The sequence below is a fragment of the Cynocephalus volans genome, chromosome 16, assembly GCF_027409185.1.
Source record: "Cynocephalus volans isolate mCynVol1 chromosome 16, mCynVol1.pri, whole genome shotgun sequence".
NCBI classification, from domain to species: domain Eukaryota; kingdom Metazoa; phylum Chordata; class Mammalia; order Dermoptera; family Cynocephalidae; genus Cynocephalus; species Cynocephalus volans.
The window spans coordinates 36,723,274-36,738,100 of NC_084475.1; the positions used below are offsets into that span (position 1 = coordinate 36,723,274).

General features: G+C 39.2%; 1 protein-coding gene across 1 annotated transcript in view; it reads left to right on the forward strand.

Moving 5' to 3' along the window:
• TRPM6 (transient receptor potential cation channel subfamily M member 6) overlaps positions 1-11,833 on the forward strand; it is a 113,859-nt gene extending 102,026 nt beyond the window's left edge. The window contains exons 36-38 of the mRNA XM_063081212.1: positions 4,347-4,398; positions 9,082-9,188; positions 11,703-11,833. Of these exons, the coding sequence (XP_062937282.1) occupies positions 4,347-4,398; positions 9,082-9,188; positions 11,703-11,833 (290 nt within the window). The remainder of the gene's footprint in view (positions 1-4,346; positions 4,399-9,081; positions 9,189-11,702) is intronic.
• Positions 11,834-14,827: the final 2,994 nt, after the last annotated feature.

The following is a 14,827-nucleotide window of genomic DNA, read 5'->3' on the forward strand; positions in this document are numbered from 1 at the left end:
GAAATAGGCCACTCCAAATAAACGATGTCAAAACATTGACCTTCAAAGAAGGGAAGGTTGGACATCATAGAATAAACGTGATGAAATTTGAGATACTTATTGCAGGGTTTTGGCCAATTGGTTAGGTCTGAATTTATGAAAGAACATGAATCTTATAATAGTAGTTATAAACTCTACTACTGCTGTACTAGCTAACATTTACTAAGTGCTTATTTTATGCCAGGCACTTAGCTAAAGGATTATATGCATTACCATATTTAATCCAAACCAGGTTAGAAAGGAAAAATGAGGAAAATATAATGTATTTTTAAAGTCTCTTAATGGTTTTTGGTTCAGTTGTGTATTGTATTTAATGTATTTGTATTGCTAGTCTCTGGAATGATGGCTTGTGCTGTCTGGATGGTGGGAGAGGAGATTGAGAGGCTCGGTAGCAGTTAGGAGGGGGAGCTCTGGAGTTGCGGCGCTGGAGTCTGACTCCTGGCTCCACCATGAATTAGGTGCATGACCCAGGGGGCGACCACTTTCAGTCTCACTTCCCTCATTGTAAATGGGGAAGATAATGCTATGCACTTTAGTCATAGGGCTGTTAAGGGGCTGAAATGAGATAAATTCCTGACACATAGTAAGTCCTCAATAAATGTTAGCTGTTGTTGTTAGTATTAATTTCTGTGTGGCTCTTTCAAATAGAGGTTCATCTACGGTTGTGGGGAGTCTACCCTCAGTTGTGTGGTTCTGGTGGTATTGCAGGAAGACCCCAACTTTGGCCTCTGTAATGTAAGTCCTTGGTCTGCTTGCTGCAGCTCCCTACTGCTCTGAGGGAAAGAAGGAGTGAGAAATACTCGGGGAAGTTCATTCTTTCATTTTCTTCTTTTCTTGTCCTCTTTACTTTCTCCCAAGGCAGTGCCACTCTTTAACCCAGAAGCTGCCACAGCAGGCTGGGAAGCTGAACTCTAAGGAGAGGCTTGACCAATTTCCAATCATTTGTAATTATACTGAAGTTTTCTGGTCCCTTTCCACTTAAAAATCCTACATGTGAGGGGCTGAATCATCATCATGACACTTGAAATCCAACATTTAATTCCCAGAAATGAAAATTAAAAACAATTGTATTTCAAATTACAGTGGTTGGTAGCTTTTTTGTTGTTGTTGTTAGCTCATTGTATTTTTCAAAGGACTTCTGGAGATATTAAGTTTTTATTCAACAAAGCAGTTTCCAGAATTGGCATTAATGTCAACATCATCATCATGAATTCTCTACAAAGAAGTTCACTCCTTTCTTCAGACGTAAAGTTCACTGATGTGTCCAAAGGTGGTCAGGATCAGAATGCAAATCTCTGGGTTTCTCATAAGGGTGTGCTCCGTATTACCTGGCCAAGGGCATTTACTCTGTTAAAGTAAGTAAAGAGATATCATTGGGATTTTTAGATGTTTAAATGCCTGATTTTTTCAATATTTTCCAAATATCAAGTAAAATATGAGGATAGGAGGGGCTCTGATGTTAAAGTCTGAGTGATTTCTGAGCCGCTGGGAGGGAGCTGCTGGTGCTGGTGACGGCTGAACATGATTGTGTGAATGCGGATGGTCTTGTGATCCTCTGGCCTGCTCTTTATTTTTCATACATGGAAAAGCCTTCTGCCATCTGACAGCCCCCAAATATGTATTTATAGTCAAGCTTTCAGCTGTCAGATTAGGTGTAGGAGTGTAAAGGCTTGTGGATACTCTTTACCCTCTTTCTTATAAGGGCTTCTATTTTTTTTTTTTAGGAAACATAGTACTTTAGGGAAGTGAGATAATCAAAAACATGACTTTACCGGTAGCAAGAAAATAAAATTTCACTTTACAAGAGGTCCTTGGTAGAAGAAAGATAATAAAAGTAACATTAACATTTTTTTGGCATCTTGTGGATGAGATGATTTGCTTAGCCCTTTGTGTACAATTGGTTATTGACTCCTCTCAGTAACCCTATCAGGTAAGGTGTGTAATTACTCAGACTTTGAGATGACAGAACTGAGATTCAGAGAGACTATGGAGGGTGTCCCGGTCACACAACTGGAAAGTGATGGAGCCGTGAGTGGAACCCAGGTCCTTTGACTTCTGCCTCTCTAACAAGCAGTAAGATTTAAAGAAAACAGGAGCTAAAGTGATTTTGATAGACTATTTTTTTTCCTATAAAACTTCCTTTTCCCCAATTGATATTACTTATCTCTTTAGGTACTGTGCATATTCCTAGCTTAAACTTCTGGTTTCCTCAGACAGGAGGCTAAAGCTTTCATCATTGCTGTGAACTTCAGACTTAAAGTTAGGTCTGCACTTAAACAGACAAAGGGTTTGTAGCCTTTAGTTTCTCTGTTGATGGTACTTGGGATATCTTTCTGTCTGTTGTTCTATTTATTTACTCCATTGTTAGAAAAGCAGGGTCTCTCTAGGCCAGTCCTTCATATACATGTAATGAGGAAAGTATAAAAACAGCCCAGCCTCTTTTTATGACTTTTTCTTTAAAAAAAATAAGGACCGACAAAGCACATTTTGTGTACTTCCCCTATGCTTGTGTCTCAGCCTTAATTTCCCTTTTCCTGTTCTAATTGGTGTACAAGGAGATTCCAAGCCAAAGGTTTATAAAGGGCCCCTGGAGAGAATTCAGGGGGTCTGTGAACTTTGATGAGAAAATAAATTGCACCTTTATTTTCACTAACCTGTAACTGAAATTCATCATATCCTGCAATTATGATGGAGACCACAAACCACAGTGGTATTAGCAGTACCTGTGACTGTTTGCAGTAAAAATTACAGATATTAATACAGCACTTTACAATGCTGGCAGTTACCTCCAAATACTGTTTATGTTTATCACTTGTTGGATGTTATAGTAGTTAATAGACCTGTGCTGGATCATGTTATTTAATGCGTTAATAAAGAAGCACATATATTGCAATACAACAATTAAAAATATTTTGATAACTGTATTTTAATATCGTTGGTTCCCTTTATAATGCTGTCTTTCTTTAAATATGCATTTTAAAACATTCTGAGAAGGGGTTCTTTAGCTTCTTCAGGCTGACGAAGGGGTTCGTGATACAGAACAGGTTGAAGACTTCTACTTCAAGCTCTAGGTTACTCTAGGTTATTTTCCTCAGGAAGTCAGTTTCTTAGGGGAAAAGTCTATAAGGATTACATTTTCTTATGAAAGGTTTGGCCTATTGTAAAATATATAGAACATAGTAAAAATATTTTTTAAAAAATATAGTGGTTAGGAAACGTTTTTTCCAACAAGTAGAAATATATAACAATGTTATAAATTTCAGATAATTTTAAAAGAATCTTCCCACAAGGTTAGTCTCTTTCAAGCAAAGAGAACCAGGGCCGATTAGAGAACGAACTCAGAAATCACTGGGGTTTTGCCCAAATGGTCCCCTTTACCTGTCTAACTGGCTTGCTTGACATGTTGTTACCAACACCGGAAATCAAACTCCTCACCACTTGCGTTTCAAAACAGAGATTCACTCTGGGCATTGGTCCCTGTTTTGATACATTTTAGCTTTAAAATTGCACCTATATTATCCTTTTAGGCTTTGTTGTCATCTTTTAAAAAGTAAATTTTATTGAAGACTAACATTCAGAGGAGTACACATAGCATAAGCATACATCTCAAAGAATTTTCACAACTGAGCACACAGGTGTAACCAGCATCCAGATCAAGAATTTGGTGTCGTTTTTATTCTACTGTTGATAAATGCTATATAGAGAGCATTTGATGCATCTCTTTGATGGAGCAGAGGTTGTACCTGCAAAACTTTGCACCTTGCTGAGCTCTGATGGAGTCCACCTAAGGAGACCTTGGACTAGTGGGGGAAACAGAAGCCTTGGCTCAGGTTAAATCCTGTTATGACCACTTATGGACTGTGCAATCTCTGACAAACTACCTAATCTCTTTGAACATCAATGTACTCATTGATGTAAATGAGGATAAAATGTAAAATGAGGATATGAGGATAATATTTTTTCTTTTATGATTGTTGAGAATTAGAAATTATAAAATCAGAATGTCTAGTATATACAAATAATAAATGAATGACAGATGCCACTATCAGTAACTGCGAACACACCCACTAACACATTCATTTGTGGCCTAGAAATTTATTATAAGAGCGGGTTGTAGGAGACAGTGTGTTAACTAGAATTTTCAAACACTCCTGGACAATTTTTATGGGTCATTTAATTCACATCGTGCTTACTACAGAGTGCATGTAAGTTTTAAAAAAAGAGATTAGAATTTGATTATTATATTCTTGAATTTCTAAGAAAATGAAACCCCCATTTGCTAAATGAATTTTGTTTCTTCTTTCGAGGTGTTGGAGAAAACTTGACAGATCCATCTGTTATAAAACCTGAAGACAAACAGTAAGTTAATTTATGTGTTATCATTTAGAAAATTGCATTTAACACATTGTACATGGTTTTAAAAATAATTTATAAACATATATCTTTTTTGCTTAGATCCAAGTAAGAGCTTGAGGCATCTTATGTATATAGATCCCAGACAATAATATTAAAAACAAAAAAGCACAGATTAGAAAATGGGGGTTAAAAGAAAATATGAAAATAAAATGAGATTAAATATGGAGTTAGGTTAGTACACATAAATGGAAATTATAAGGACCAATGCAATTGCCAGAATTTGGTTGCTGATTGGACTCTGAGATTTTCAGTGGCCCAAACACAGGAGAAATATGGGTGAGTTTAGCCTCTGCGCTCTTTGACCGGAAAACAATTAATGTCATTGGAGAAGCACAGTTTCCTTTGTTGTCCTCACAACAGAGTCATTGCATTTTGTCATGGACAGCGTTTTCCATCACATGCTTATAAAACAAAAGCCGAGAGCAAAAAGTGTGCTCTTCAATAATGGCAAGTCTACGAGAGACCAAAACAATGGGGCTTAAATACGAAGCATCAGATTGTCTGACTTCATTCTGAGCTAAAGTTTGAATTGTATAGAGGGATGAGTGACGTCCTGTGAATATCCACGGGCATTTCATCCCATAAGCAGGCTTCTGGGAAGACTTGACAGAAGAGGATCTGAGGCTGTCGTCTTCTGTTAAAGGTGGGGTAGAAAGAAGTAATGATGCCCATTAAGGTCCGATCAATGTGGCAGACAGCAGCGGTTCTCAGCTATGAGCCTGCATCGTGATCACCAGGAGAGCTTGTTAAAACACAGATTTCTGGGCCCCACCACCAGAGTTTCTGATTTAGAAAGTTTGGGGTGGGACCACATAATATGCATTTCTAACAAGTTCCCAAGTGATTCTGATGCTGCTTGTCCGTATATCACACTTTGACAACTGCTAGCATACAACACTTTTACTTCTTAGTTGTCCTAAGTCTCTATTCTTGACCCCTGGGTGGTAGAAAATGTATATAAAACTATATATATAAGCAGGCAACCCAGATGCAGTAAAATCTGAAGTTTTTTACTTTTTCTTTCCCAGAACTCATGTCATAAATACTCACTGCCTTAATGCTTTGTTCTTTTACTGAACGATTTAACCTAAATATGGTCTCATATATAGGCGTCTATGCAGAGAGGTCTATCTACTAAAAGCCTATTAGATATTTAATTGGACTAGGTAAACCAGAAAAGATAAAGGTGATCTATATTGCTCACATGCATCTAATTTCTACGATATTTATTTGACTATGGAGTCCCTTAGGGTACCCGTAAAGACTTTATTATTTTTCTTTACTCTGCGAAAGTGTTTTTAGTTAAGGATATGAATTCTTCAGCAGCCCTGTGTGTGCAAGGGTTTGTAGCAGGAACCTTCTACTGTAAGTTCTTTCTTTATAGTTTAGCAGTGAAAATTTTTTTCATATATAATGAAGCAAGCTTAAGTATATATATATCATTTATTAAATTTATTGTTTCATCTCTATCATTTATTAAATTAGAACATTTTTAAATGTATTAAATTTAATATCATATTTATTATTTATTCAATTTTGACCTTGGCAAATGTCATTTAATATGACCTGAATATTCCATCTTTTAGAACTCTAAGATAATATTATCCCACTTGACAGCTGAGTATTTTTAATTGTATTCTGTAGGCTAGTGAGCCTCAATTTCTATTAAGGTCACCTGGGAAACTTAAAAAAACAGAAATTGCCGAGGGTTGGTATCAAATTAGACTTTCTGTAGATAAGGCCCTGATATCCGTACTTTTAAAAAGTTTCCCATGTAATTCTATGGACAACCAGGGTTGAGAAACTCTCTTATGGCCACTGTATTTTTTGTGACTTGAGAATAGAAACTCTGGAAACTGATAGGATGGCATCACTATGGCCTGCCTGCTTTTGTGGGGTCACCAAATTTTGGGTGCAGTTGGACTTCATGGTGAAGATACCGAGAAGTACTATTTTTCTCACAACGGTGGGAATTGGGGAATTACGTCTAATTAGTTCAGTGAGGCTCACGTTTTTGAGTGCCTTCTGCGTGTAAAGCCCTTGTGATACAAAGCATGGGCCATGGACCAACAACATCAGCAGCATCTGGGAGATTGTTAGAAATGCAGAATCTCAGGACTCTCTTTAGACCTATTCATTCATTCATTCATTTAATTTAGTTTTGGGGGCAGCTGGCTGGCACAGGGATCAAACCCTCGACCTTGGTGTTATCAGCACCACACTCAAACCAACTGAGCTAACCAGCCAGTCCTCCATAGACCTATTGAACAAGAATTTGAATTTTCACAAGATCCTCAGGTGATTTGGTGTAAATTAAAGTTTGAGGAGTATCCATTTAAGTAAGTGCTTTTACACGTTATTTACTTTAGTCTTAGCAACAATCTTGGAAGTAAGCATTTTCAATTCCAGTTCACAAATGAGAAAACTGAGCTCAGTGAAGATTGCAACTTGCATACGAGGAGAAGGGATCAATCAAAGGGAATAATCCTCTACCAAAAGAGAAAATATTTTTGTGGTACCAATTCTAATATCGTTTCTAATGCCTATCGTCCTTGTCTTTCCCCAAACTTCTGCCTCAGTTATGGGTAGTTCGTGAATCTATCTTTTTAGGTTACTGCCTTAATAGTTTTGGGCATTTGACAAGTATGAAATGATGAGATGTTCTTTACTAAATCTATGTATAGATGGCACTAATTAGCGTTTCCTTGCATGTGGAACCAAGCTACCACCTGCTTTTCCTGTGCTGTGAAAAATCCAGAAAACAGCTAGTTGTGTTTTTTTTAAAAACTCGCTTGTCTGAGACTGCAAGGCTCCAGGCATGCTGTAGGGCATAGATGCAAATGAACGTCCCCACAACCCGCCTTCACTCTCCCCTGCACAGGGAATGGTTGAACCCCTGATACATACATGTCATAGTGATTTCGATTCTTTCGTCTTCACTTTCACAAAGCTCACAGGGAGAAATGATTTAAGGTACAGCTTTCATCTGAAAGTCAATGTTACATCTCTAAGTTGGGGGTTTTCATGCTTTACTGGGAGGAAAGAAATGTCAGGTACAGAATGCAAATTAGTGGAATATTGCAACACAGTGATGCTGGAGAGACCATACAAAAGAATTCTTCAATTTAAATGACTCAAATAGCACCCTTACTTTTCACTTAATCAGCATCACAGAGTTCTGGTCTAAATACTGAGTGATTCCATAGTACTTTTTTGCCACCTTCAGTTTCCTCTTATTGAAGTTCCTTACCAGATGGACCAAGAGAGAGGAATAGTTAACGAGAGACAGCTTCTGCAGCGGAGTAAATACCACCAGAGCTGTACTTTGTAAGAGCGATTGAGTGACCGGGAAAGTTAATCCTGGGCGTCTGTTCACTGTGTCTTCCCAAGAGATTTCCTCCACCTACTCGCTGCAGAGCAGAGAGGCGATCTGAGATCAAACTGACATCAGTCCCATTCTGCGCTTGGCACATCTTCAGAGCCGCTACTGTTATTCTGCCAAAAGGAAGTGGAAATTGAGATAAATGTTTCAATACTCGGATGGAAAAAAGTCCATTTTTACACCATGTCCCTTTTGAAAAACCGCATTCCTTAGAAGCAAAGTTTATTGTTTCCTTTTGTGATCGTTTGCTTTTCTTTTTTCTTAAGACGTGGTATTTAAGAGCGGTAATTGAGTTCAGATTTTCAAATGTGCTGTTTCCACTCTGCATGTCATTAAAATAAAATATTAGCTTTCATGAAGTTTCTTTGGAAGTGTTTCTGGTGTGCTCTGTTCTGTGGTGTGCGAAGTGTCAAGATCTGAGGAATAATGGTTGTATGTGATATGATAATGGATGAACATTGATCCCATAATCTGCTAAGGATCTATTATAATTATAGAGTATTCAAAATGTGCCTGATATACACTGATTCTATTTGTAATTTTGTCACTTCCATTGAGCATATGTAGTTTACTTCCCCCAACACATTGTTTAATGTGTCTTTCCACAAAGGGCCCAGCTATAGCAGTTTGCTGGGTAGGAAGTAGCTTTTGAAAAAGCCACAAGTACTGGATACAGGGTTTAGTTGGGTATTTGCTTTTGAGGACAGTTATTTTAAGGAATGCATTTGGGTTTGAAACAATGTTACGAGGATACGTCAAAAAGTTCCTGAAAAAATTGAATTAAAAGATAACACCAATCTTTTCATGAGCCTTTTGAAGACCCCTTGTATATGCATCTTTTTAGAAGGTGTGTTCTAATAGCAAATTTATTTTATTTTATACCTTACCTTTCAGATAGTCTAGTAGAACATTTGGTAATGAATGTCATTCTCTCACCCCATATGCATTGAAAAGGGTTTTGCTGTATTTTGTTTTAATGTGGTACATAGAAAATTCACTCTTCTATCAGATTAGCGTTGAAATGAGTTTCACAGTAGGTCTTGGAGTTGGGCACAAAGATTTAAGTGCATTTGAATTTTAAATTTGCAAACCTAACATTGTTGCTTCCCCAAAGTGCTCTGTTGTTTGTTGGCTCCTTCAAGTTTACTGGGTTACTATGGGATACTGTTCGGTATCTCAGAGAATCCTAGTTGAGCTCCTTTTTCTTAGCTGTGATCTAATTGATATTCTGATATTTCCTCTAGATCAAGAGGAATGGTGTTTGGACCAGCCAATTTAGGGGAAGATGCAATTAGAAACTTCATTGCAAAACATCGTTGCAACTCCTGCTGCCGGAAGCTCAAACTCCTGGGTATGCTACAAACAATTCTATTTTTCTCTAAGTAAATCTCTCATAGAATGAATCTACTCATAGAGTAGAAAATCTTAATCACATTTTTATCTCGTTTGCAGTCATTCGCAGAACCTGACTTTCTGACTGCAAAAATTTTCAAGTCTCTAAAGGGATTAAAAGGACAGGGATTTACTTTAGGTTCTGCCAAAATGTGATAAAACAACATGGGGCCCAATACTTGTCACAGTTACTCTAAGGGAAAAGTTCCACTAACTTACATGGGGTGAAATCAGACCGAGGCAGGTCTGTGCCCCTCCTTTTTGGGTGCTGCCTGCTCCCAGTGGATGGCTGCATTGCAGTGCCCACAGCATTTCTATCCTATTTAATTTACACATTGGGCACTTGGGAGGGTGGTGTATGGAGGGCAACAACATTGTCAGTTAAACCTGCCACTTAAAACACATATTGCAATATTTTTTGAAAATCTGGTTCGATATGGCACACTTTCCCTGAAACCAATATAGTCACCACAGAAAATATTCCTACTATGAAAGCAAGCAGCTGGAGGTCTGTGTCCTCCAAATTGGCGGTCCCAGCTTAGCTCCATTCTTTTCTTTTGTCTCAGAAGGGACGTTTGATGCCTGCCTCAGCTGGCTCACTATTTTCCTTAGGTCACACCAAACTTGTCCTTACAGTGGAATTGCGTGTGTTTTAGGCTGAGTATGTCCTTCCTGCTGCATCATAAATCACCATACCCTGAAGTGGAAATCATTTAAAGAGCATCCTCCACTGTAAACTGGGATGGAGCAGGTATAAATTTATGACAAAAAAGGGCAGTTTTTAATCTTCCTGGAGTTCAAGATAAAAGGAGCTCTTGTGGGCAAAGACCTAGCAAAATATTGGGCGCTGGAGCAGACCTCCAGTTCCAGTGGGAACGCAGCGTGTCCACCAGGGGTGATGGTGGTGGTGGGTATGTGGGGTGGGGAGATTAATGGAGCAGTCAGAGAGGAGAGGGCCCTAACTGTCATAACCACCCAGGACTTGCTCTCACAAATTACACACCAGACCTGCTCTCCTCTCTGGTCAGAAGGAGCCCAGGAAGGGGTTGGGGCTGGGCTGAGGGATGTCAGGGCCCCCAGGTAAGGGAGCTGACAAATCTCCAGGTCATCCCATGATTGCAGGCTGGAGTCTGGCTCATTAATTCCAGGTCTTCAGGCACTGGCCTCCCCCTCAGTCTGATTCACTGTACCCTGGACAGGGCAGCCTTTGTTCTTGAGGGCAATGGGACTAGATCTGATCAGCCAGGAGACAGGGGAGGCTTGAGACATAACTCACTCTTTCTCGAACTTGAGCCCTGTTAGCTGTTCTGGATGATTAAGATTGAGATAATTTTTTTCCACTACACTGGTGGGTTTTGATTGAGTAATTCACTAATTCCTCCACCTCTAGTCCTAATTCGTGTTTCCTTTCAAAACCCTAGTTAGTTTTAAACTAATATCTAAGTGGAAATAAGAAATAGCCTCATTTACTGAGAGCTTTGGTATTCTGAATAAAAAAAGTTTAATCTGGAAAACAGGATTAGAGGTGATTTTTTTTTTTTTTTTTTGGTTTGATTGTGTTTTCTTTTTTCTTTTTCCTTTTTTTATGAGAGGCAGTTTAGGACACTATAAAGGGTATGGGATCTAGAGCCAGACAGGTTGAGGTCACATCCCAATTCTGCCTTTTACTAGCTATATGATCTTGGGCTTGGGTTTACTCATCCGCAAATGGGATAAATAGCACCTGTCTCATAAAGTTGGTTTTAGGATCGAATTAAGTAATATATGCATATGTCCAATAAATGTTAGTTATTATTAAAATATAATATGTATTTTATGTCCAGATAATCCCCACTTAACATTAAAAAACAGTACAAGACATACATGTTTATGGTGGCAAATTTAATCAGTAGAATGCAAAGAGGTACATCACCTTTTAAAGCCAACTGTCCTCTACTTTTCTCCCAAAGGTTACCCCTATTAATATTTTTGTTTAATCTCCTTTTTTGAATGGAAGAAGCAGGCCTTAGGAAACATAGGATCTGATAACTGACCTGTGATCTGATGGTTATAGCCGGTACCAAACCTGAGGGACAGCTTTTGTTGCAGGAAACCGATCACTGAAATCTGGAGCCCACCATTTTGGCTGACCTCCTTGACCCTGTTCAAGGTGAACATGCCCTGTTTCCAGTTTGACCTCACTTAAGCCTGGCCAGGTCGTGCTTTACAGGACACTGCATATCGATGAAGCAACCAAATCTTTCCTCCCCTGCTTGCTGCAGTGAACTGTGCCTAAAACAGCACAGGCTTGTCAGAGTTGCACACAGGGGCTTAGTTTGGGTGTGGTCCAGAGTTTGAGTTCCTTCCACATGTTCACAGCCTGAGGAAGCAGTGACCTCTCCGAATGCTTGGCAAAGCCTGACGTCCAATCTGTCTGCATAAACTGTATGTTCTTGGGGATCCCCCACAACTGTCTTCACTGTCTTCCTTGCAGATTTAAAAAGAAATGACTACTCTCCGGCAAGGATAAATTCCACCTTTGGACTTGAGGTCAAAATAGAACCAGCCAAGGGACCTCCGGCAAGGGAAGGGGGTAGAAATTCCCCAGATCATACCCGACTGTGAAAAGGCGTGGAGCCTGAAGAAGCCTCGCCCTTCCTGCCACCAACTCTAAGGTGATGTAGATGGACTGACCTAACACTGATGACGGCAGAGCCTCCTGGCTTTACCCTGAGCGTCTTTGGGCCACGCTTTCTGAGCCTCATGTCTCCCTCTGCCCAAAGGCCTCTCTAGCATCTGATGAATGGTTCCTCCTAGGTACTGACCTCTGTGCAGAACTCTGCATCCTCAAGTTCCACAGGAAGACCCTTGGACGAGTCAGCTGGGAATACGGTTCCTTTATACCTCATTGCTGTTGCTGTTTGCTTGAACACTTGGAGCAGAATGCTGTGCACTAAAGAACCAGGAGGATGCGTGTAATTTATTTTCTCACTATGTGTGCAGACTCTGCCCCCCACTGCTACTCATCACCTCACCCACAGATTGTATTTATGTATATATATGTATATACGAAAGTTATTTGACTTCCTCCGCTCTCCTTTCCAGCAGCACAGGGTTTTGAATAGCAAGAACCGAGCAAAGCAGTAGAATGAGGGTATGTTTGCCTGGACTGGAGCACAAACTCAGCAATAAAACGTTGGTATCCTGGTGAAATCTAGATGGGTTTGAGGTATTGTCCGTGAATCATGTGATGCCTGGGCATTTCAGGTTTCTCTGAAAGAAAGGAAAAGGGAAATCTAAAACAAATGCCTTCGCATCTTTTTTTTTTTTTTTTTTTTTCAAAACAAGAGACCAAGGATATGTAAAACTGGAAATTATTAAGAAAGGGTTTCCCTTTCTTTAAGCTCAGGGTACAGTTTGTTAGAGAGTTGACTAAGTAAACTTCTAAAATACCACTCCCTTTTCCAAAGCTAGGGATAAGATATTACAGGTTAAATTACTCCATGTCAGGTGTATGGGGAAAGATGTGGTTTCAGATGGAAAACGTGCTTCACAGCTGTTTGTTTCCTTCCACTGCAGAGTTCTGGTGGCCCAAAGAGTGTGTGTATATTTATAAGTAATGCCTAAGAACATCAGTTTCAGAGGCTTGAAGTGGAGGTTGCCTGGAAGCTGCACTGTGTAGCATCTTTGGGGGGTCAGTCATCCCTCATGAACGGTGGGCCGGGTTGCCCTACCTCAAAACAAGCACGAGCTTTTCATATAAGGAGAAATGGAAGGCTGGGAATCCTCTCCCCTCTACCCTTGCATCTCCTTTCTTATTATAAAGTGTTCCAATCTACCAGCAGCAAATCTCCTGGGTTTGAAAAATTTCAGCTTATCTTTATCTTTATTCCTTACATTAGCTGACTTGCTTCTGAGCCTGCTTTTTAAATCTGCACTCCTTCATTCTTAGGTCAGACTTCAAGGGAAATGTTGCACAGGGGGTGGAAAGCTGAGGATTTAGTTTGCTAATAATGTGTCTGATACTTGTAAGTTTGAGTAGTGTAAGGGCTAATTTATACCCCCTTTACTTTGGACTTGGGGGTGGTGGGAGGTGGGAAATTTGGGTGATTTCTTGATTGGCAATGAGGAAAAAATGTTAATACTTTTGGGGGGGCTTACTGGCTTTATCCTATTCTATGAATCAATAGGGGATCTATTGGTATTTACTTCAGTGCTATGTTCAACTGAAAGAGGCAGAGTTTGTCAAGAGCTGAACTAAAGCATCAACTCATTGGTCAAATATTTGTTACTTAGAATGGAACTTGAAAGCAAATACATTTTGATTTCAAATTTCTGTGATGTGCTTTTCGTTTTGTTTTGTTTCAAGAAAAATCAACAGAATAACATTTTTAAAAGATGATTGCTGGGAAAGGCCACGGTGGGATTGTTTGCACACAAATACCAATGCGACAGTCTTGACTTTGAGTGATTCATGACCGCAAAAGGGAGTATTCATTCGTTCAATTTTATTCAACAGATACTTTATGAAGTGCCTTCTCTGTACTGCCTTAGTGATGAGAATGCATTTCTATGCTCTCAGAAGGCTTTATATCTCATGTTTCTTTTTGTTTGTTTTGTTCCAAGTTTGGATTTCTAGTCAATGCTGAAAAAAATTTGACTTCTGGGCAAATGTTCAATCCAGACATGTGTCCTATACCCTATCTGCCAGTGGGCAGTAGGTTCAGACAGGGATAAGAGAATTAGGGCAAATAAGACGACACAGTGAGGGTTGGTTTTAGGAACCTCTGAGGTTCTTGTCTGAGCACAAAGTGCATATCACAGATGGGATCTGAATCTGGGGACCAGAGAAGCAGCCAGGTTCCAGGGAGCCCTCTCCTGAAGACAGCCAGTGCGTAGGAGTTTCTTTCCATGAGGCTGTGTGTTCCTGCAGTGATTTCTGCCCCTTACTATCTTTAAAGCTTCTTCTTAAAGATCTGGGGAATGAAGTCAGATATAGTTTTGTGTATTTCTTGCCCTGTTGTTATTTTCTGTGGTTTTGCAAAACAAGCACTGTGTGACTAAGACTTCCCAACAACCATTTAGTCAATGCTTAAAAAAATTTTTTTTGGTGTTATGTTTGTTACTGTTGCTTTAGATGAGACTCTGGTTCTAGAAGTCATGACACAGATGCCCTTATTATGTCTTCTTGTCTTTCTCAATCGGTCATCAATATCTAGCACAAAGCATGGCACATAATGTGCTTTCAACAATATTTGTTGAAAGAAATAATGAAAAATAATGACAAACAATAAAAAATCTGCTTCAAATGATAGTGGATTTCATTCACTAGGTAATAAATCAGATGTGAATTTTTAATCTAGAAGGAAATGATTACCAATTTCTTAAGACCCAACACAATTCTTTTGATCTCTCTGTTTTAATTTTTCTAGGAAATAGCTTTTAACAACTTACACCTTGTCTATTGAATTCTCAACCAGTTTGTGTCCTTATCAATGTTGGTGATCACGCCAGAGTGCAGTCCTTTACTGGTGACTATTGAAATGAGATGATAACTTCCCAGAAACCTCCTAGAAATAATCATCACTTTATTATCCTTTGAAAAGAAGATGGATAGAA